Here is a 24,277-nt window from a genome sequence, read left to right as displayed (position 1 = left end):
TAGGCACCTAAATAAAGGGCTGATCTTGCACCCATGAAGTCAATGGCAGTTTTGCCATTGCCTTAAAGTTGCAAATTGAACAAAGAATCCCTGTTCCTATTGTGTTAGTCTCTTCTGTAGGGAAACGATATTCCCACAGATCCAACCTTGAGTTTATAAAAAGTTGGCACGTGTCAGTATAAGATTTGGCATCCTTCCACCTCCCTTCCCAGGAACCTATGCTTGCCTTAAAACATAAAAAAACAAAAACAAAAACAAACAAAACCCACAATCTTCATTGTCATATACTTTCACTGTTTCTTTGCTTTAACCCCTAAAAATATACCTGTTAAACAATCAAAGAAATTGCTCCATTCCTATGGACCCCAAATCAAAATTCAACATACATATATATATTTTATACTAATATCTTATTAAAGTATTAATTAAATATTAACTTGCTAACTTAAAACCATGAGCAAACACATTACCTAACCTATTAACCATTGGCTAATGTGCTTATCTTGTCTTGCTGCAAAACCTGTCCCGGGGTGTGGAACTGCCTACCCTGTAACTTTCCCCTGCCCATAAAAAAAAAAAAAAATCTATATATTCTATTCTAATCAGTTAATTAACAATGTCTCTAAGCCCAATAAGAGAGGTGACACTCCGCCAGCACTTGTGTGTAATAAACTCCTAGGCTTGACCTTTACACAGTGTAAATTTATGTCCTTCATATACCCTTTAGGGGCCTGCCCTTTTGAGGTACTGTACACTTGTACTAAGTGGGCCTACAACTTTACCCTAGTTGTGAGCTCAACTGTGGGAAAGCAGATAAAAGTTTACAAAAATTTCCAGTCAAATATAAAGATAAATGTTGCTGGGTGACTGAATTAGTCCAAACAAAAAGGCCTACTGATATAACTCAGGGACTATGTTAAGATCATGCATGGTGAATAAGATAATTGTGGGACTAGAAATCAGTGAACCAAAATTGGTGCCTTGGCTATTAGGCCTAATTGGGGGACCAAATAATAAGAGGACAGGCCATTCCATGCATCACTTCTTTTTCAGGTCCTTAAAATAAAGGATTTGGGGGGAAATTAGGAAAGAAGCAGACACTGGCTGACTGAAAAATGAGAGAAGAGGAAGGAGTGAGCTTTACTACCATGGCCACCACCCCCATCATCTCCTGGAGCCCTGGGATCCACTGTGACATCACTGAGCTTTTGTCCTCCTAATCATGAGAAATGTCCTGACCAGACCAGGCCAAAGACAGGGACCCAGATGGCACTGTCACCTCCACCAACTCCAGCTAAATCCTGAACACCATCTGGGATGTTGAGTTTGTCTTCCCCCTGCCCCCACCGGTATGTTCCCACTTTACTTCTCTTTCCTATGCCTCTTCTTTTTCCTTCTGTCTAATCCAAACTGTATCTGCTGCAACACATCTGTGAGCCTGTGACCAGAAAAAGAAGCTAAAAGAAATACCCTAAAATAGCCCAATGCTGATATAAAAGTTTTCCAGGTCTTGGAACAGTTGTTAAAACTGTGAGCTCTGTTTGGTGTTTTTCCACGTGTCAGACTGCAAATGAAAGTCAACACCTGAGAGAGAAGTTGCATTTTCTATCTTTGCTGTTCTCTTCTTTCCGCTTTTGTGTGCATGTGTCATAAATGGATAGGTAAGGTAAGGGTTAAGTTTCTTTTACCTGAAAAGGGTAACTGAACACCTGACCAGAGGACCAATCAGAGAACTGGATTGTTTAAAGTCAGGGGCGGGAATTTGTATACTCGGGGTCTTTGTTGTTTTCTTAGCTATGAGGAAACAAGTCTTCTTCTAATTCTCTCCTAATACTTCTTCTAAACATCTGTAAGTACCCAGGAACCGCAAAGTAATTCAGCTATGATGGTCTTTGGGGTGTATTTACCTGTATGTTAATTTGTTGTGCTGGTTTAATTGGGCTATCTTTTAAATCAGACTGTTTCTTTATATTTTCTTATAAGCAAGAGCCTGTATTGAGTTTCTTAATGCAAGATGATTGTTTTATATTTTCTTTCTTTTTTTCTATAAAGTTTTCTTGTTAAACCTTGTGAAAGTTCTTTTCCTAGGGAGGCAAAGGGAAAAGCCAGGCTGTGGGCTATTTTCCTATTTGGGTCCAGGGAAAGAGCAGACTACAGGGAAAGAGACGAAGAATTCTCTCTGTTCTCTGGTGGTTACAGTTTTTCCCTCATTCCTGGAGCAAGGGGGGTGGCAGAGCCCAGCTGTGGGTATTTTGCATCTCCATTGTCCTGAGGGAAGCAGAAAAGCTGGTTTCTTGGGTCACACAGGTTAGCCGCGAGGCAAGCCTGATAAGGAGGGGGAAGGGGTTATTTTCCCTGCTTTTAGCATCCAAGGGATTGGGAATCTGGGTGTCCCACCAAGGGAGGGTTGGGGACACCAGAGGGAGGAAAGGGGGGATCAGGCCCCATAGATTAATTCCTGATCTGGTGGCAGCGAGAATATCCAAGCTGGTAGTGAGCTTGGGGGAGTTTCAGGTAAGCCCCCAAACTTTGGACGCAAAAGTCCAGATTTGGGACAGGACCAGACTGGTGGACCCTAAAGTCCAGGTCTGGGACTGGACGGCTAGATTACCACAGCATGTGCCTTATTTTGTCCTCTAGGAAACAGGATTAGACTTTAACAGCAGCTCCGGTCCATCTCAACTAACTTTTTCTTTCCTTCCCTCCAAAAAGGTCAATTGTTGCCATTTTTAATACAATCTAAAAGAGTGTCAGATCAGCAAGGTGGAGTTGGGGATTTTCTTTTTAAAAATGTCTGTCCAGCTAGTGAGAAAGGAAACATGGGATGTTGTTAAAATGAAAGCCTTACTTAACAGTTTACATTTCAAATGCTTTAACCTTTTCCCCTTCTGTTCTGTATCTTCAATAAAAGGTTAAAAGGATTTTAATGGTGTGTTTACCATGGTACTAAGCAGAGGCTCAGGTCTCTGTATACCAACCCTAAACCTTGTTTAAAACTGTTTAATGTTGGGCAGTGACAGGGTCATGTTAACACCTTTGCCTCTTCGGGCCCATATATTCCATGTAAATTAAATTAACCACCCACAGCTCTCATGATCATCAAGAAATATGGCAGCCTAACTTTAAACCCTATTTGAAAATGCTGCCAATAATACACTGATTGGCCTAATTTCATCTCAAGGTGGTGAAGGGTATATTTGAATTCAATAATCAGTAATAGGACTATAATTAACACCACCAAATAGCAATATTACGAGCATCTACCTGGAAGAGAACCTCTGTAAGTTGGAGTCCGACACATCTTCTCTAACATTTTATGCACTGGCAAAAGCAAAACAAGTGTAGGTATAAATATCACAATCATATGCAGTCCTAGTCCTGGGATTTTGTTTAAAAATGGATATTGGTAGTATCCTTGTCCATAGTAGAAGTGTCCTAAAACAAAAATATAAACAACCATCAGCAATATTAGTGTGATGGAGTAGGGGCTGTCTGTGTGGGGAACGGGAAAGCAGGGGATGTCTTTAGGTGACGGACAGGTGCTCAGGCTGTAATCCGAGCCAGGCAGGGGGGAAGGGGGGAGCACCTGGGCAGAGGGGAAGGGAACAAAGGACTCGGCCGGCGGGAGAAGAGGCAGGACAGTTTGGGTTTGGGGCTGTGGGGCGGAATTCAGGGTATCCTAGCTGGGATCCAAGCACCCTGAACCCCAGAAGGACTCAGTGGAGGGGTCCTGACTGTGCCTGCAAGCTCTGCTGTAACCTGTGTTCCTGTCGTCCAATAAACCTTCTGTTTTACTGGCTGGATAAAAGTCACTGTGGGGTCCAGGAAGAGGGGTGCAGGGCCAGACTCCCCCAGACTCCGTGACAATTAGATTTAATGGAAGTTATCTACTTCTATCTAAAGAACCTACCCCACTGGCTTCATCTGAAACTCGAGGAGGGGAATAAGTTGGGACATTAAAGGAAAATGGATTTTTTTTTACTCTAGGTAAAAGCCTATTTCTTCCTCATTTATGAAGACCAAGTTAATATCGTGGGAGGAAATAAGTGACATTTCTCCCCAAACTCAAAACTTTAAGAATGCAAGGTTTATTAAGTTTAAATGCACAATTTACCATCTATTGCATATTAGATCTCATGCTGACCAATAAAGACAAACTAATCACAGAATTAATGATAACTGAAGTACAAGTGATTATGATTTGATCACATTTATTATGTGCAAACAGAATACAGTCCAGAGCATTGATTCATATTACATATATCTGGTGTTTTAAAAGGGCCAATTTCACAAAGCTGAAAACAATGTTCAGACAGATCAGCTTGGAGGAAGAATTTAAAGCAAAAAATAAATAAATAAATAAAAGGGAATTGTAAAAAGTGAAAAGTAAATTGAGAATAGTTTAAGAAAACTGTTTAAGCATAGTTTAAGATATTGGTTAACAAAACAACCTGGTTTAGATGCGAAGTAAAGGCAGCTATAAAAACAAAAATATAAAAGTTTTTAACAAAAATGGAAAAAAGGAGAAGGTGATAGTAACTAATATAAATCAGAAGCTAGGCATTGTAGAAAACAGATAAGGGAAGCAAAGGGATAAGAAGAAATCTATGGCCAGCAGAGTTAAGGAGAATAAAAGATTTTTTAAGTATACAAGGAAGAAAAAAAACATAATGATATTGGTCCCCTAATAGATGGAAATGGTAGCATTATCAATAATAATGCAAAAACAGCAGTTCATTAATATTGTTTGACATGTTCATTAGTATTTCTGTTGTGTATTTGGGGAAAAAAAAACAGATGATGTAGTCATATCATATGGTGATAGCACTCTTTCCATTCCATTAGTATCTTAGGAGGATATTAAAACAGCAGCTATTAAAGTTGGACATTTTAAAATCTGCAGAGCCTGATAACTTGCATCCAAGAGTTCTAAAAGAGCTCATTCTACCATTTATGTTGATTTTAGAACACTGAGGAAATTCAAGAAGGCTTGAAGAAAGGTAATGTACCAGTATTTAAAAAGAGTAAACAGGATGATCCCGGGCAAGATAATAAATCAGGGGATGAAGGGCTAAATTAGTAATGAATTAAAGGAGGGAAATATAATTAATGCTAATCAATGTGAGTTTATGAAAAATATATCCTGTCAAACTAACTTGAAATCTCACCAAAAAAAATAAGAAGTTTTGTTTATAAAAGTAATAGCGTTGATGTAATATGCTTAGACTTCTGTAAGGCATTTGACTTGCTATCACATGACATTTTGTTTAAAAATCTAAAAAAAATCCAAAACAAACATGGCACACATTAAATGGATTAAAATCTGGCTAAATCATAGGTCTCAAAATGAAACTTTAAACAGGGAACCATCACGCGAGTGTGTCTCTAGTGGGGCCCCACAGGGATCAATTCTTGGCCCCATGCTATGTAACATTTTTATCAATGATATGAAAGAAAATATTCGATTGTCACTGGTAAAGTTTGCAGATGACACAAAAATCGTGGGAGTGAGAAATAATGAAGAGGACAAGCCACTGATATAGAAAGATCTGGATTGCTTGATAAACTGGGCTCAAACAAACAGTGTGAGTTTTAATATGGCTAAATATAAATGTGTACATCTAGGAACAAAGACCGTAGGCCATGCTTACACAATGCGGGGAGAAGCCATTCTGGGAACCAGTGGCTCTGAAAAATATTTGGGGGTCGCAGTGGATAATCAGATGAACACGAGCCACCAGTGTGGCTCTAGCACCAAACGGGCCTGGGATACATAAAGAGGAGAATCTGGAGTAGGAGTAGAGAGGTTATTTTACCTCTGTATTTGCAATTGGTGAGACCGCTGCTGGAATACTGTGTCCATGCGTGAAATCCACAATTCAAGAAAGATGTTAATAAACTGGAGACGGTTCATGGAAGAGCTACAAGAATAATTAAAGGATTAGAAAAACTGCCTTATAATGATAAACTAAATAGATGGAGCTCTTTGAGGATGACTTGATTACAGTCCATAAGTACTTACCTGGGGAACAACTGTTTGATAACAAGCTCTTCAATTTAGCAGAGAAAAGTAACATGATCCAGTGGCTGCAATTTGAAACTAGAAAAATTCAGACTGGAAATAAGGTGCAAATTATTAACAGTGATGGTGTGGGCTGATGAGGCCTTGGAATCTATGGAAGTAAGTAGCAAAAAGGATTTTGCAAGTGAAATAAGGCAAAAGTATAAAAAACCCACAATGCCCAAGTCTTTATTATTATGAACTTGTGTTCTATTACCATATTTTATGTTCACTAAGCTTCATTGCTTCACAGAATCTATAGCACTTACAACAGTTTGAGCTTTTAAAGCTTAACTATATTCTGAAATTATGTCCTTAGAGAGAAAAAAAAAAAAAGAAAAAAAAAGGATTTGTATTCAATTTCTGCCTTGAAGAAACTGAATACAATTAACAATGCCCTCTCCCCGAACCTCACAACACCTGAAACAACACCACCTTTAAACCATGTATTTAAAAAGTTTACTAATTGCGTTAGCAGCTTCCTGGAGATCAGTTTTGCAAAAACAGTTTCCGGTAGAAAAGTTTTAATACAATTTAAATACTCAACCAAGATTGTGTTATAAAATGACTCACAAAACTAGGATCTATTCTAGACTATATTATGGAGTTTTAAGCCATTTTATAACATAGGTCAGACTTATCTACAAACTAAGGGCTAAAATCCTTGCCTGCCTTATTTATGCAAATAGTCCCACTGACTTCAATGAAACTATTGAAGCGAGCTGGGATCTAGCTATGTGTCAGCAGCATCTTTCTTGGTAAGTCTCTTACTTTCAAATAAAACACCTAAATAAACAAATACAGTCTCTAGAAAGATGCCATTTGCTAACACGGTCTGAACACTCTTTATAGGTAATGCCTTGATATTAGAGTATAGTAAAGCCTTGATTTTAAGAACGCCGGTATTGCAAACAACCAATTATACAAAGCTCTTTCAAACACAGGTGGAAAAGAATTAATTAAAAAAAAATTACATAAAAATGTTGCTGATGAAGATAAAGTTGACATCCTTTTACATTCTGATGCCTTCAATGCACTGGAAATCATTTTGAAGTGGTTTTAAGGATGATTAAGAAAGCGATGCAGTGCACGATATTGCAACTTATGCTCCGTACCCATTGTACTTTGGACTGCAGATGTTACATTTTATGAATTCCTCAGTCCCCAATTAATTCATAAAATAAGGGTTCTACTCTAAAAATAACCTTATTCACATCCACTGACTGTAGCTTACTGCCTTGAATAAGCCATTAACTGCATATCTTTTGCATGTTTCTGTTAAAATGCCCTCAGAAAGCAGGGATGATTTTATAGTACTAGTAAATCAAACAGACATCACATTTACAATAGCTGGATTTACTCAAGCTACAGGTTCAATTCAGCCCTTCATCCTTCAAAGACAGTAAGGTGCATTGTACTTAGTTCAGTCTGTGGAATGCTATGAGATAAGGGTCTGATTCTGTGAGATGTATACTACTCTCAGCAGCAATGGAGCTCAGGGCACTCATCACCTTTAAGGTTTATTATTTCAGGAGAGAACCTTACACAGCAGTTAGAATGTATTCATCTTTACTAGAGGCAGCCCATGTGTTTTATTATCACCAAGCACTAAAAGTATGTTATCATGAAAGCATATGAACATGGGAGACATTCCTTTTTGCCTATAGAGGAAAGATCACATTTTCACAGCTGGAATAAAATAAGACTTTACTTTCCAGCATCGAAATTCATACTTTACGCTTCCAGAGTCTGTTACGAGAAAGAAATAGCCAAGAATGGGCTAAATTAATTCAATATGAAAATGTCTCAGTACAAGCATTTTACACACACACTATAATACAACAAAATTGCAGCAAATTAGCTGAAGCTTTTAATATGATGTTAAAGGGTTACAGGCATTAACTGTATTCCTAAATAAGATCAAATTTACTTTTTCCCTTTTATGATGGAAAATATGATTTGGGTTTTTTTTAAAACCAGTCTGAAAATTCACATTAAAGAACATCACATTAGACTACATCATGTTACATAGGAATGTATTAACAGATTCTGGGCCCTAAGTCTGAGACGCTACCTCATAGTTGGTGGGTCAGAGGAAACAAATGTGACAAAGAACCTCTGAGGAGCACCATCAGATACAACAATCTCTGGCAGGTTCAACTAGGGTAGTAGGATCAGTGGGAAAACCGAGTTGGCCAAGACCATCATACCACTGCCAACCTTCACTGGCCAAGTAGGACTGAGTTCCAGCCAAACTTCTCAGCATGACATATGCTTATGGAAGAGATTTTCACCCTGCAAGGGACTGCAAAATGCTGACAAAGAGGCTGATAAATTATCTAATATAATCCTGTCCCCCATTTTCTGTATATTGAAGCAGCAATGCCTTTTCATAACAAGGTCCTTTTATATAGAGCTTAAGCATCCCATAGAACTTTACAAACTTGACACACTGCACCATATTCTAGGATGAAACCCAACAACACTTTAACACCTCCCAGTACCCCAACAGTTTAGAGGCAGGAAATGAACACTATATCCAGCTGAAACTGGGGCATCGGTTCAGTACTGACTTATGGAAAACAACATCCCCTATTGAATTACCAACAGCACTTCTTAATAGTCCTCTGACATCTCCAATCCAAGAACTCAAGTCTAACATTCCCTAGTTTGATAGATCTAAGAGGATCCTAGCACGTAGGTACTGAAGGATGCCATTTTTTGCAGTTTAATATGGGAAGTACTGCATTGGGCACTTTTTACTCTTATATTACACTTTTAATCAGTAGATATCAAAATGCCGTGCAAAGGAGATCCAGTGTCATTATCACATTTTACAGAGGAGAAACTGAGGCAGGAAGAGCGTGGTCACCCGAAAGGCCGGTGGCAAAACCAGGAAGAGCATCTAGTCCACTGCTCTATCCACTAGGCCAAACTGGCTCCCCTGTTAGTTCTGAAGTTTGATATTGACTCATTTTCATTATGGGACATAAGTAGCTTTTACTTGATTTGTAAATATTGGTTTGAGACATACAGGTTACAATCCAAACTAATGAGTACCTGTGTCACTCCTGCCCTTTAACCTGGGATCCCCTTTACAATGTATTGCTACTGTAGCCTCCAGCTGGATTGCTCACAGACAGCCTCCAGCATGCAAGTCACTCCCAGCTATGTCTGTTTCTGTGCTGCTGCCACCCAGCCACACCATAACTCCACCAATTTTGGTTATACTGCAGGGTGACCCCATCACACTCCCAAGCTTAGGTTTTCCCCCAGAAAAATATGTCCTGTATTGCCCCACCCTGTCCTGGACAATACAAAGTTTATATAAAGGCAGTTGTTTCTTTAATAGACAACTTACCACCCCAAATGGAGTTTCCTGAAGACTTCAATTTAAACCCACTGGATTAGATAAAATAATACAAGTTTATTAACTAAAAAGAGATACATTTTAAGTGAATACAGGTAATGAGGCATAAAAATCAGAAATGGTTACAAGAAAATAAAGTTAAAATGCTACTGGTGCCTAACTTAAATATAACAGATACAGGAAAAGTTTCTCACCATATTCTTTCAGCAGTCTTACTGACCAAACCCTCTAGGTCAGGACCCTTTTTTCCAGAATCCAATGAAGGCTTCCTTTGTTGCTTCAGGTATAGAGAATGCCATGGATGGGGAGGGGCAGGATACCGTGGGGTATTTGCCTTTTTTATAGTTTCAGTACCCTTCTCGAAAAATATTTCCAGCTGCGTACCAGGAGACAAAATGTCAATGGGGAAGTATGTTTCCTGCAGCTTTTTACTCACCTGTTTGAGTTTCCATTGTTTTCCTTCCTGCTTGATGACTCTGTTTATTGCTTAAATGCAAACTAAGCAGACCACACATTCCGTTGTTTGAGACCAACCTGTGCACCAATCTCATTTTGGAACATGTGTTAATAACACCATACAGCAAAATCTTATAACTTCACATACAATGTAACCACACACATTTTATCAGGATGATACTGATAAGCAAATTATGAGTTTCCAAATGATACCTTACAAGGCATACTTTGCACAAAGGTTATTGTAATAGTGTATAAGGTGCAAATACAGGGGTACATTCTGTAACAAGGTTTAGCAGACTGTAATGAATGTCTATTTAATTAAAATAGCTGCTATTCCAACATAAATGCTAAAAGGAAAGCAGAGTGATTACCTTTAAAAAAGGTCAATTGTCTTGGTAACTTAATATAATCATTATTACATTTCCTCTACTAAATATGTGGCATGCTACAAATGCGAGAGCCAAGTTTTTAAAGGAACAACCTTTGCTGTAAATAACAAAAAATTAAGTACACATACAAAATTAAGTAAATACTTATTTTCAGTTTTCTTAGGGCTTATTCTAGCAGGAATAAAATGATCAATTTTCAGAATGGAGAGAGGTAAATAGTGGTGTCCCCCAGGGATTTGTACTGGGATCAGTGCTGTTCAACATATTCATAAACAATCTGGAAAAAGGGGTAAACAATGAGGTGGCAAAATCTGCAGTTGATACAAAATTACTCAAGATAGTTAAGTCCAAAGCAGAATGTGAAGAATTACAAAGAGATCTCTCAAAACTGGATGACTGGGCAACAAAACAGAAGATGAAATTCAGTGTTGATAAATGCAAAGTAATATAACATTGTATTATTATAGAGTAATATAACGTTATATTGCTGTGACTCTCTGTACCTTGGGGGAACATCCTACACTCCATATTCATCCTTATAAAATGATTGTGTGGTATCCAATGCAAAGTTTGTCATGTCAGGTGTCTTTGGAAGGCTCATGATGCACTGAGCATATAGTTATGAGGCTGAAAATGTGTCCTCATGGCTTAAAACAGGGCCAGGCAAAACTCTCCTCATCAGAGCATGTACAGGACAAACCCAGCCCAGCCTCTCTCATTATGCCTTTCCAGTATGACTGTGAACCACTGATAACTACTCTGTGGGAACAGTTTTCCAACCAGTTTTGCATCCATTTTATAGTAGCTCCATCTAGGTTGCATTTCTCTAGTTTGTTTTTGAGAAAGTCATGCGAGATAGTATCAAAAACTTTATTAACAAGTCAAGATATACCACACCACTGCTTTCTTCCCATCCACAAGGCTTGTTACCCTGTCAAAGAAAGCTATCAGGTTCGTTTAAATGATTTTTTCTGAACAAATCCATGGTGACTGTTATTTATCACCTTATTATTATCTTCTAGAACATAATTGCTAAAAGCTCAGATATCCTATTAATTGGTATCTCCTCTAAAGTATGCAACATCACAGATGGGAACACTGTCCCCTAAGTTTTCAAAGAGTTGCCTAGATTTAGCTGCACAAACCCCATTGACACAACTCTAAGTCTAAGCTTTGTAAATTACTTTACCTGAGAAGGAGCAGCATGGGGCTTGTACAACACAGTCCCAGAGCACCACCTTATGATAGAATGGGGTGTTTCTGCAGCTCTGCCTCAATTTCCCTTTTGTCCCCTTGTGACCTGCTTACATCATAGCAGTGATTTGACTCTCCTGTTAAGTTTTCTGAGAATGTTAAACCACTTCCAGGGTAATAGAGTCCACCTGATACAGTCCAGTAAAACAAAATGTAGCAGCAAGGGATTCTTCAACTCAGCCAGGCTCTGTGCCCAATCCCCTGCAAAGCTGGCCTCTGTCCTTAGCTAGTGCACGCCCCTCTCCAGTCAGCCACTCCCAGATCCTCCTGCCAGGAAACTTTCCCTTCCTTGCCAGGCCACTCCCACCAGTACATAGCTGAAATCTTTTCTTTCCTTGTGTTTCAGGGTCTCCTGCAGGAGCCCAACCACTCTCTGCTACCCTTGCCACCCGATTCTGCTGGGCTTTCTTCCTTTTAAGTCCCATAGCCTATCCAGGTGAAGCATGGTGGGGCTAACTGAACAGGGCGTCTGACAAAAAAGCTTCTTGCCCTTAAAAGGGCAGATCATCTTCTTTCACAGCTCTTCTGAAGCAAATGAAAACAATTATCTCTTGCAGGAGGGCTATACGCTGTATGAAAAACTTCAGTGGGACTTCTCCTGTAACGATGGGTTTGTAAGATCAAACCCTAAATTAATGGTACATTATAACATATAAAAATTCAGAGTTTCTCTGATTTGGGATCACCTTGCATAATTATTGTGAACTGTTTACCTACATTCCTCCACATCAGTGTTATTGCCCATTCCTCCCTGAATCCTCCACTGGGGCCCATTTCTGTCAGTGGACAATTTCCCATTCATTTCTACAGGCAATGGATTGGGCCCTCAAAGTAGCAATGCACACTGAAGCAGGCAAAAAGGACAACTCAACTTTTTTACTCAAACCTCAACCTGAAACTCAACCTGTGAAATAGCATCACATCCTCTGACAACTATTAATTACATTCAAGGTTATCCTGATTACATGCAGATCATCAAGAATGTAGTATGTGTTAATCAGAGTAATTTGTAAAGAACTGAATGACTGAGGCAAGGAGAAATACAAAAACTATTTCTTCCTAAACTCAATCAAGTGCAATACACACTAAGCAATAGAAAATTATGATATTCTTGCCCATTTACATGCACAACCTATTGAGCTGTGACACCAATACAGTTAAAGAATAAAAGAAATATGGCTTAACTACATATTCATAGCTGATCTTAATCATGGCAGTTTGGAGCTGGAGTTTGTGTTCAAGTATAATACAACACTAGGAAAAAATATAAGAATGTTGCTATGAGAAATGAAACTCAATTTTTATGATTTCCAAGTATTTTTTTAATTCTTCCAGATTTTGTTTTGCAAGTTTGAGGGCCATATCTTCAACTGGTGTAATTCAGCTAGAGACAATGGAGCTACACTGGTTTATACCAGCTAAGGATCTGTCCTTGAGAGTTTAAAACTTGGTTAGGCAGTTTTAACAGCACACAAAATCACTTTTTCAAGTCATAATGAATTTTTACTATATTTGGATTTTCCGGTCAGCAGTACTGAAGTCATAATCACACTACAGCATTCTAATAGAGTTAGAAGAGTCTCTATTTTTAATAAAGCTTTAGATAAGATATGTTAGTGAAAGTACAGAATCATAGAATATCAGGGTTAGAAGGGACCTCAGGAGGTCATCTAGTCCAACCCCCTGCTCAAAGCAGGACCAATCCCCAGCTAAACTTCCCAGCCAGGGCTTTGTCAAGCCTGACCTTAAAAACCTCTAAAGAAGGAGATTCCACCACCTCCCTATGTAACTCATTCCAGTGCTTCACCACTGTCCTAGTGAAAACGTTTTTCCTAATATCCAACCTAAATTTCCCCCACTGCAACTTGAGACCATTACTCCTTGTTCTGTCATCTGCTACCACTGAGAACAGTCTAGATCAGTGGTTCCCAAACTGGGGTTCGTGAACCCCTGGGGGTTCATGAAATGTTACAGGGGGTTCTCAGGAAAAATACCCCAAATGGCGAACAGAGCTATCCCTAGGGACCCCGGGCACACAGGACCAGCAGCCCGGAGCCCCTGGACTTCCAAGAACTAAGCAGATCAAAGCAAGCATCCATATCACATTGAAGAGATTTAAACTTCAAGACTCCTTATAAGAAATGGAAAGGGAGGTGACTATTTTTTGCTGTTTTTAAAATTAAATGGGCAGCAAGTATTGTTTTTAAAATTATTATGAAGAACAAGTTTAAGCTTTGTTGTAACGTGCGTTGTTTACCTGAACTGCTCTAGACCTGAATGCTCATGTAAGAGGAACTCTTTGAGTTGGCTTCTTATATACCTTCATGCTGTTTCACATCTGATACTTCTTGATGAAACATAGGAGACTCATCTTATAACAGGCTTATTCAAAGTGATACAAGCTACGAAAGTGAGATCTTGGAAGAGTGTTGTCATTTTCAAAATGTAATAAAAATAACGAAATGATAAATAATAATTAATAATAGTGTGTAATAAGCATGTCTTAAAAACAAATTTATACTCAGGTAAAAGAGAAAATCCCTGGAAATATTCATTTTTAGGAGGGGGTTCGCGAGACTTGACAGCATAGTGAAAGGGGTTCACAGGTTGTTAAAGTTTGGGAACCACTGGTCTAGATCCATCCTCTTTGAAACCCCCTTTCAGTTAGTTGAAAGCAGCTATCAAATCCCCCCTCATTCTTCTCTTCTGCAGACTAAATAATCTCAGTTTCCTCAGCCTCTCCTCATAAATAACGTGCTGCAGCCCCCTAATCATTTTTGTTGCCCTCCGCTGGACTCTTTCCAGTTTTTCCACATCGTTCTTGTAGTGTGGGGCCCACACACATTTTCTGTCCATTTCTTTTCTATTGAAAATGTTTCTGATGTATCTCCAAATGTATCTGCTGACTCCCCCACCCCATTTTGAGCAAAGAGTTTTAGAACTATATTGGTCACTGTAAGAAGCTGTGTGGAGACAGTGGGGATCCACACAAATGACCATTCCTTCTGCCTGGATTCCACGATCCAAAGGATTTCCCTGCAGATTTCATGATGTCAATGTGTTTGGGGGGTCTCCCCTCTGCCGGCTATACTGCAGAGTCAACCCCTCCACATATCATAGAGAAGACAGAAACTCCACCTGTGGAGATTCACTGAGCTTCCTCCTTCCAATTATTAGTCCAATTTTCCCATCCGTAAGCACACTAAAGGATCACCTTACTTCTCAAGTAGTTCCTTCTATTCACTGAAATCACTGGCACTACTCAAAACAGTAATACTCATTGTGCCTAAAGCAGGCAGAATTAGGCTCATAGTCTATTGAAGCTTGTTTGTTACATGCGTCTAGCTATTTATGATCACTCACATCATTTAATAAGAAACCAGGGACCAATTTCTCTCTTATCGTTTGTGTGTGTCCCAAATTATAGCATTACAAACTGTTTTCTCTACATCCATGATGCTCCCTATGTTGACAGATTATGTAAATATATCAGAGCTGCTTGAAACAGCAGTGAAGCTTAGGCTGATTAACAGTAATGAAGACAAACCATAGCCACTTGACAGGAAAACAGGCACTGACAGTTGAAAGGCTCATCTTAAAGAAAGTTTGAGTGTGAAAAGTTAACAGAAAGGTGTTATGGGACCATATAAAAACACTACAGGAAGGAGGAACTTTTCTCCAAGGAGGACACCAGGGAAAATACATTTGGAGTAGTCCAATATTCCATCTCTAAAGACTAGGGGGCAGATTTACAAAGGTATTTGGGTACAAAAAAGATTTAAATAGACATGTAATGAGATTTACGAAAGCACCTAAGCAAGCCAAGCACTTAACTCCCATTGCCTTCCATTCTGACACCAATGGGAATTAGGCAACCAGCCTACTTAGGCAGTTATATAAATCCCACTAGGACCTAAATACATTTGTAAATCTGGCCCTTGCTCCTGTTGCAGTCTTCACATATGCCTATTTTCCCAAAATGCCAATGGGGTGCCTTATGAATGCCATAAAAAGAATGAGAAAGGGAAAACCAGCATTTGAACGCTTCACATGCTATGCCACAAAATTGGGGGGGGGGAATAGCTCACATTTTGAAGAGTATATATTCAAGGTCTATACTCATTTAGTAAGACATGGGGACTAGTTCATGTGTTCATATGCACACTGAATCATATTGCATATGCGCACAGTGCCTTTCAGCTCCAAGGATCCCAAAGTGCTTTAAGAACTGAACCAAATTCTGGCCAAATGACAAAAAGCCAGGCGCGTCAGCAGGTATCTGCTTGCTAACAGAAATCCTGTCAGCAGAGGGTAGGATTCTACATTGGGACAGCCTAACGTGTTGCAGGGAACATGTTCTTGCATCTCTGCTCTGGATAGTGATTTGCATGTACTATGGCAGTGTGAAGATGTCTGGTATTTTGGCCTGGCTATGCCTTTTTTCACACCCTCCCATTTGTGTTTTGTCCACAGCCAGTAGCATTAGCCATATGTGCATCTCTGTGGTGTAGTCCTGTAGGATGTGCGAGAAGTTACTAACCTGTACGGTAACTGGAATTCAAGATGTTCTGTCCCTATCAATACTCAAAGTTGGGATGAGCATGCTCTCATGAACTCAGATTTTTTGTCATCAGAGTCCACAGGTCCACACCTACACCTACACATTTTCATGTTGGTATGCGGATATATGGCAAGGGGCAGACCCACTGCCGCTCCAGTTCCTTCTCAAACACAAAGTGCAGAGGCAAGGACTCTGGAACAGAGGGGATGAGCGGGTGGTTGATCACCCATAGGGACAAAACACCTTGAAGAACTCCAGAAGTGTTTTTTTTCCCTTCTTTCAGAGTCTCCCTCTGGGAAATTGGGTCTTTTCCTTTTAAGAGGCTTTGAAGTGTCTGAAGCTGCCCCGTGGCCTCTGCTTACCAGGGCTGAAGAAATCATCAGAGTACTATGAGTGCCTGAGGCCAACATACCAGAGAGTTGGGCGGTGATGGACCCAGCAGGTCTTAGGGAACATTCCATAAGGAGGGGCTTGAGTCTATCTTCCCTTAGCTTTGTAAATCTGGCCTTGTAGTTGGAACTTAGATAGGAAGTGAGACTCTCTGAGGCAGCTGGAATGCCTGTCACTAAGGGAAGAAGACACGCTATTAAACTCAGGGATTTTGGCATAACCTGTGCAGGAAAGGCTGCAAACAAAACAGGGACCAAGGGCAAGGAGGACCTGGCTGCACAGAAATGGAGGGGGGAGGCCCCCAAAAGCACAGCTTCTGTTAAAAAACAAAACAAAGCAATAAAACTAAACAGAAAGGAATACTAAGAAATAAAAGAATAAAACCAAGTAAGCTGCGTAGCTAGCTAGCAGACACCACAACACTCTGTCTTGACCTGCAGAGGCAGGGGTCAGCCCATCCCTTTATACCAGTGGTTCTCAACCTGTTATGTGGGCCGCATCCAATACTACCTATACAGCCCACAACAATGGGCAGAAGCTGTGAGCTGATTGGGCGGCAGGTTAAGAACCACTGCTCTATACTCTCATACCAGAGTTGGAGGATACATTGGGCACAGGTGTAGACCCATGGACACTGCTGACAAAAAAAAAAAAAATCTCCGATCCAGAAGGCGGGTGTATGCACATCCTGATGTGGAGCACTCATATGAACAAAACCATGAAGAACCGCTCAGAGTGCTACTTGTGCACGCACTTTGCCATCTTTACATCCATTCTGTTCCCATTAGTTAAGACTTTTTTCTTCCCACCACCCACTTGCATCTTACTGGCTTTGGAGGTTTACATGCTCCACTTGCTTCAGCAGCAGAGCTAGTAAACTAGCCTGACGATGGCCTGGCATTTCTCTCCCCTGTGGCAATGATGGGCTTGGCAGGCTCCTGACCATGGCTCTGGCCCCAGTTCCAATTAGAGCCATTTTTAACTCAGGCATCATTACTTGTCTTTCTAAATTCCTTGTGATTCAGTGATCTGGCTTACAGACTTACCAGTAGGGTGTTATTACACCAAGTGCAGGACTGAAGGTTGAGGCCAAGCAAATAGTCCCTTAAAGTTCTTATTTTAAAAGTCCTACTGTGCACTATAAAGTTATTGGCCCAACTTTCATCAAAATTGGCTTGACTTTTAAGTCTCAAAACAGATTTGAAGTGAAAATTCAGCCTGGAGCAACTGAAGAGAGAGTATTTCTTTTTCACTTGAATAACACAAAAGCGTCTGAAATGATTTTGCTAACACCTTTGGGCTGAGACCAAGCATGGAAAATGTCAGCACTAAAATGGATTTGTTAGGGAAAGTTATGAACAAGTAAAAAGGGAGAGTTAGAATGGAAGTTGGAATTCAGCCTTAAAATATAATACCACTATCAGCACCTTCTTTAATGCACACATATATAGGAATAATTTCTCCCAACACTAAAAAGCAGCCATATCTCTGTGTAATGTGGCAGCTGCTTAAAAGCACACAGCAATGCCACACAACTGTTTAGGGGCCTGGATCTGCAAGCACACACATGAATAACCTTACTCATAAGTAGTTCCACTGGAGACAACTGGATTACTCACAATAATAGACATTACCCCTGGGAGTAAGTGTTTGCAGGATTGGTTCCTAGGGCAGCACAAGAAAAAATATACTATATCTACCTAAAACTAAGAAAGGAATGTAGTTGGGCAGAATTAAATACTCAGACTGGAGGTTAGTCAGAACACTGGGGCTAACAGTTCTACTCTTACCCAAAAATGCCTTATGAATCTTTAGAGAAACAAGGTGGGTCAGGTAATATCTTTTATTGGACTAACTTCAGAAGTTGGTCCAATAAAAGAGATTACCTCATCCACCTTGTCTCTCTAATATCTTAGGACTGACACAGCTACAACAATACTGCATACAATATTGGAGCTCTCTAACAATCACAAATATAGAGAGTTGTATATTCACAATCACAGATATACGTCCCTCTGTAACTTATGTCAAAGATGGCTAGGTTATTTGTTTAAATATAAAGTGATAAGTTAGTTTGTGGGTGTGGATAGATATGTATAAAATATATATATTTCAGAGAAGCAGTATCATTTTCCATATTAATGTTCCAACTTCCATTATAAAAGTCTTCCTTTGTTTCTGCACAGTTTGAAAAAAAATCACGAGATTAATTTTGAATGACAGGTCATTTCAAATTATCCTGATTTGAAATTTTGGTTTTTTCTCCTACCACTTTTTTTAATCCCTTCTTGCTTGAAAATGGCTTATAATTTCCCCCTGAATTTCCCATATTGTTAGGTATCCTTGAAAGCTCATGTGTCAGTTATATTTATAAAAAATAGGCTGCAATTAAGAAGGTTAACAATTTTTTTTTGTTGAGAGTTTGAGTCCCAGTCCTACTGCCATCAATGACAGCTTTAACTCATTTTAGTTAAGCAAGACTGGGTGCTATCACCCAATTCTACTGGTTATTCTGCATGGGTGGTCCCTTGCATGAGACACTGCTTCAGTGTTAATTCAGGATCAGGTTCTGATCTCAGATACTCCAATGTAAATCAGGCATATCTCCATCAAGCACTGGAATAACTGAGAAGAGAATCTTGCCTTAGGGGGCAGAGCTAGAGTGATCTACTGAATGACCAACACAATTCTCTGTGTTTAATTTGATGCTCTCCCATAAAAGTGATAAGCAGGATCAACCTACTTTAAACTTTTTGAGATCAAAGTAGATTACTGCCTGGGTGAACACAGCAAATTGTAATTATCTATTTTGAAGTACATACCCAAGTAACTAATACTTCAGCATTACACACATACAATGATTGAATTGTTTACCTTTCTATATTTTCTACTACAGTGTAACTCCCCTGGTTACCTCTCACTAAGAATATACAGTAAAACAAAACAAAAATGGTGGCACGCTTTCAAAGAGGTAAAGAACAAAGGATCTTACTTAACTCCCAACACATTGTTTAACTTTCCTGCTTTTGATCAATAACATGAAAAGCTATTCATAATTTTTCTCCCTCAACCAGTATAACATTGTTGTTCTTCCCACAGCTTGATCTGCACTTATGTATTTAATTTATAACAGTTTCCATGGAAGAGAAATATTTTTAAGAAGTGCTGACACAGCAAATGGATCTCTCTACCAAACCACAAATCTTTTCTAATGTTCATCTTAAACTGCAAGCAAATCTGGGAAACGAATTAATGATATAAATCATTATCATTACTCACATAAAAGGTACTCCATTGTAACCCTTTCAGAAAACTACAGCAGCCTGAAGTACTCTACAAGGAGAACATCTGTTTCCAATTAAATGTTCTAAAAATAGACTTGCACATACATTTAGGACAAAGCCATCCCAGTTTTTCTCTCATAATATTTCACATTTTTATAGATTCACAACAACATCAGTCTAGTGAGGACAGAAATTCAAATTCAAAAAAGATATGACTATTCTTTCTTTCCAATTTGAAAAAAAAAGGAAGAAAAATTTAAATATGAAATTTTTTAAAAGAAGTCTCATCCATTGCTTTAAAATCTCTTCACATCCACTTCTGTCAATTGCTAGTTAGCACAACTCAAAAGCAGTGTCCCTCAAAAGGAGAGCACTTACGGTAATTTAATACGATTTCCTGTAAAAGGTTTTTAAATTATAGTACAACTCCACTTTTTTTTTGCTAAGCTTTTGTTTCATTTACACGTTATTTTTCATACATGACTTTTGGAATAATTCAAAAAGTGAATTGGAACAAAACAAAAATTTGCATCCAAAAGTTAGGGGGCAAGTTGGGCACTTGATCTATATGCCCATGAGGAAAACTAAGTGGCATAAAATGTCCTTTTACTCCTTTGTGCAGTCCACCTGCATCATCAATGCGTGCATGAGAGGGGAAAGAAAGCTCAGTGGGGGTGGTCCTCCTCCTCCATGTGCCAGCTGAAATGTGGGTGGGACTGGAAATAGGCACTGGCTTGGCTCCACCTTCCTCTACAGCGCTGACCACCAGATCTGAGCCACTGCTAAGGGGGAAGCAATCTAACTGGTTACAGTCAGTTGCAGATTATTTCCCCCCTGAAGCAAGCAGGAAAGCAGGGAGCAAACTGTGCCTCCCTCAGAATTCATTCCCTTGACAGCTCCTTGAGCAGCATGACTAGGCACAAACCCCTCTATGGGCGATACACAATGTCTTGAACTGGCCCTAACAAGCAACATTACTGTAAGCTACAGGGAGCAGTCCTTGTCACAGAGTACTTACATATATGTTCTAAGTTACTCCGGGGTGAATGGTCCCAGGATTTGTGAGAGAGCAGGTGCATAAAAGTAGAATATAGTCAGTTGCATACACTGACGTTTTATTAAGCCCAGCCTTGTCTTTTACAAAAATATCTTTCCTAACCTTCCTAAAATCTTCCATTTCTCTAAGTGACCTTTCAAACCCCTTCCCTTCCAAAGTCATCCCTGTGCTTTCTTTCCCAGATTCCTATCTGAAGAACAAAAAACCCACAAATGTTTGTCAAAACTTGTCAACAGATTTCAAGCAATTAATGTTAACCTCTCTCAGAATACTGTAGTTATGTTTTCTTGAAATTTACCTTTTTGCTATAAAAAATAAAATGTCACTTTGAACTGAGGCAAGAGTTCATTTTAACCACTCAAAGATCTCACTTTTTTTTAAAGATTTCATTCAAATTAGGCAAATAATCACGTCTAGCTGGCAGACATTTTAGTAGTGAAGTGTAGTCATTTGTTTTCATGTAAAGTCTTTCAGTTGTTGCATAATGTTGTACTACAATAGTTAGCAAAATGAAAACTAACCTTTGAATCAATGGTATTTATTGGTTTCCATTGTTCTCCATTCAAAATGTAGGGAATTATTATCTCATAATGTTCTGACTGGTTCTTTGACATCTGTTGCCTGGAGGATTCCAATTTACTGTCCGCATTCTCTCCTGGGATAGGAAAAAAAAGTTGTGTGTTAGTAGGAAATAGGATCTGACAACATAATCCTTATTAAGGTGACTTGGCAGAATATTTCAACACACAATAAGTTCAAGGAAGAATGAAATATTAAAACATAACGGGCAGATGCTTCTTTCCATTGAAATCAATGGCAAAATCCTCACTGAATTCTAAGAGAACAGGGGACAGAACCCTATGGCTGTCAAGGCTATTTCTACTTTTCAGGAAACTTTGCACTTCTGTAAAAAACGCAATGAAAATAGAGGCTGGATGGGAGAGTGTAAAGAAGGATTCAGTGGCTCGAAGTAGCAGAACTAGAGCAGCAGTAGCTCATGAGCAGTTGAAACCCCCAGTCTTAAAATGAGATGTCCAGCCCAGGTGCCATTTTATAACATTTGGACCCCCAACTCCATACTGCAAAGTAGAGAAATTAATTAATAACAGCAGCCGCTATTTAACACGACGCAGAGGTAGTAGTTATAGTAAATATTTATATTAGGGTAGTGGTCAAAGCTCCTGATCAGTTTTGAGGCCCTGTTGTGCTGGATGCCGTACAAACCCAGAAACGAGACAATCCCTACCCTTAAGGGCTTATAATCTAAAGACATAGACAAAGGGTAGGACATGGAGATACAACATGATGAGCAACAAACCTGGTAAAGAATTGCCACTGTTAAGTTAGTTACGTATATTGTACTTATTTTTTGTGTCTTTAGATTTGCAGTAGGAGAAGGAAAGAAGGACAAGTGGAATAGTTGGTCTGTTTAGCCAAAATCAACAGATTGGGTTCTGCAGCCCTCATGGCTAAGGAGAGCCTTAAAGAGGGATGCGAAGGAGGATGAGGTAGTATAGTTCAGATTTTATCAGGATTATTATTCCATATTCAAGGTAAGAAGTTAACAGGGGGATGGATCATTGCCCTTCAGCTGTATGTTGGCATGATCAGACCCACAGTATACATAAAAAAGTATTTAGGATTTCTCTTCTGTGTAACCAGATCCTTGATTTCTCTTGTGTAATTTAAGCATCCTTCTCTGCTTGTTACTTAGTGTTAGTTCCCTAAAAGATAGATGATGATCACTGATTTCCTCTTATGTTCTTTCCATTTCTTTGGCTGAGTCAGTTAGTCCTCATAGTTTGAACATTTGAATCACTGCACAGACATAATGATACAGTTTTCGGTTACTGAAACCTCCAAGTTTACTGTGCACAAAGGGTTTAGCAATTTTAATCCTAGACTTTTTATTATTCCCCAAATCTCTTTTTAATCTACACCATGCTATCCTTCTCCACGTAGCAAACTGCAGTTGTGCTCCACTTAACAAGTTAATATGAACTTTATTCACCAAAAGCCTTAATACTCACTTATCTTAGTGGTCTCAAACTCCTCTATCTAGACACTCAAGCTGGTTACAAAGTATTTAGTTAGAATCCCTATGTGTCCAGGATGCACATCAGTGAAGAAAATATCTGAGAGAGAACATGAGCCCTGAGTTAATGCTCTACCTACACAGTCAGATTACTTAGATTCATATTACAATGTCAAAAAATAAAATAGCCATCTGCACGCAACATAATTTAATTGGCATTTTTCTCTCCAAAATACTAATAGTATTATGCTTGTCAAAGAGAACAGCTCTAAAAATCCCCCTAACAGGCTCTGGATTGGTGCTAAAAATAAATCTTAATTGATATAAAATGGGATGGCTCCCATGTTGGCATGGGGGGAGGCAGAGAAGAAAGTCAAGGTTCTTATTACACTCCTGTCCCACACCATCCAGCCATGCCCCCTCTTTAGGATATGGAGCACCTCTAGCTATAGTATCATTTTTCTGTACTTGGCAAAGTCTCTAAAATGTGGTCTATCCTTTACATAGCTGCATACAGGTGAAGGAAGTGAAAGAGCTACTTTTGTCCCTCACAAGTAGTTCCTATTCCTGAAATATTGTACTAAACAGAATCCACCTGTCAATGCAATGCTTTTACTACAAATCTACATACCCACTCATTGCTCAGTGGTACAGCGCTGTATAACTGACAAAAATGTAAACACTCCAGAAAATAAAAGTTAAGTAGGCTGCAGGCAAAAAAAAGAAAGAGTTAAAATGAGACTTTGACTGCAATGCTTTAAAGTATAACCTGGATAGACAAAAAAAAGGAGCTAATGAAGCAAGTAGAGAGAGAAGAGGTATTTATATGATGAGAAAAGGTGTGGATATGTTAGAGTCCCCTCTCCACTCTGAACTTCGGGGTACAGATGTGGGGACCCATATGAAAGACTCCCTAAGCTTATTTCTACCAGCTTAGGTTAAAAACTTCCCCAAGGCACAAATACTTCCTTGTCTTTGGATGAGTATTGCTGCCACCACCAAGTGAGTTAGACAAAGATTCAGGAAAAGAATCACTTGGAGTTCCTGTTTCCCCAAAATGTTCCCCTCGGCTCCTTCGCCCCCTTTCCCGGGAAAGCTTGAGCGTGACCAAGGTGAGCACAGACCAGACCCTTAGATTTTTAGGACACTAAAAACCCAATTAGATTCTTAAAAAACAGAACTTTATTATAAAGAAAAAGTAAAAGAAGCACCTTCATAAAATCATGATGGAAGATAATTTACAGGGTAATTAGATTTAAAACACAGAGGATTTTCCCTCTAGGCAAAACTTTAAAGTTACAAAAACAGGGATAAACCTCCCTCTTAGTACAGGGAAAATTCACAAGCTAAAACAAAAGATAATTTAACACATTTTCTTGCTATTACTTACTATTTTTGTAATATTAGATGCTTAGTT

General features: G+C 39.2%; 1 protein-coding gene across 1 annotated transcript in view; it reads right to left on the bottom strand.

The window, feature by feature from the left end:
- Positions 1-24,277, bottom strand: part of ADAM12 (ADAM metallopeptidase domain 12) — a 305,398-nt gene that overhangs the window by 259,507 nt on the left and 21,614 nt on the right. The window contains exon 2 of the mRNA XM_032794825.2: positions 21,347-21,480. Coding sequence (XP_032650716.1) covers positions 21,347-21,480 — 134 coding nt within the window. The remainder of the gene's footprint in view (positions 1-21,346; positions 21,481-24,277) is intronic.

This window comes from Chelonoidis abingdonii, chromosome 15, assembly GCF_003597395.2.
Source record: "Chelonoidis abingdonii isolate Lonesome George chromosome 15, CheloAbing_2.0, whole genome shotgun sequence".
NCBI classification, from domain to species: domain Eukaryota; kingdom Metazoa; phylum Chordata; order Testudines; family Testudinidae; genus Chelonoidis; species Chelonoidis abingdonii.
Note: the sequence above shows the minus strand (reverse complement) of the source record. Positions and strands in the feature narration are given on the sequence as shown.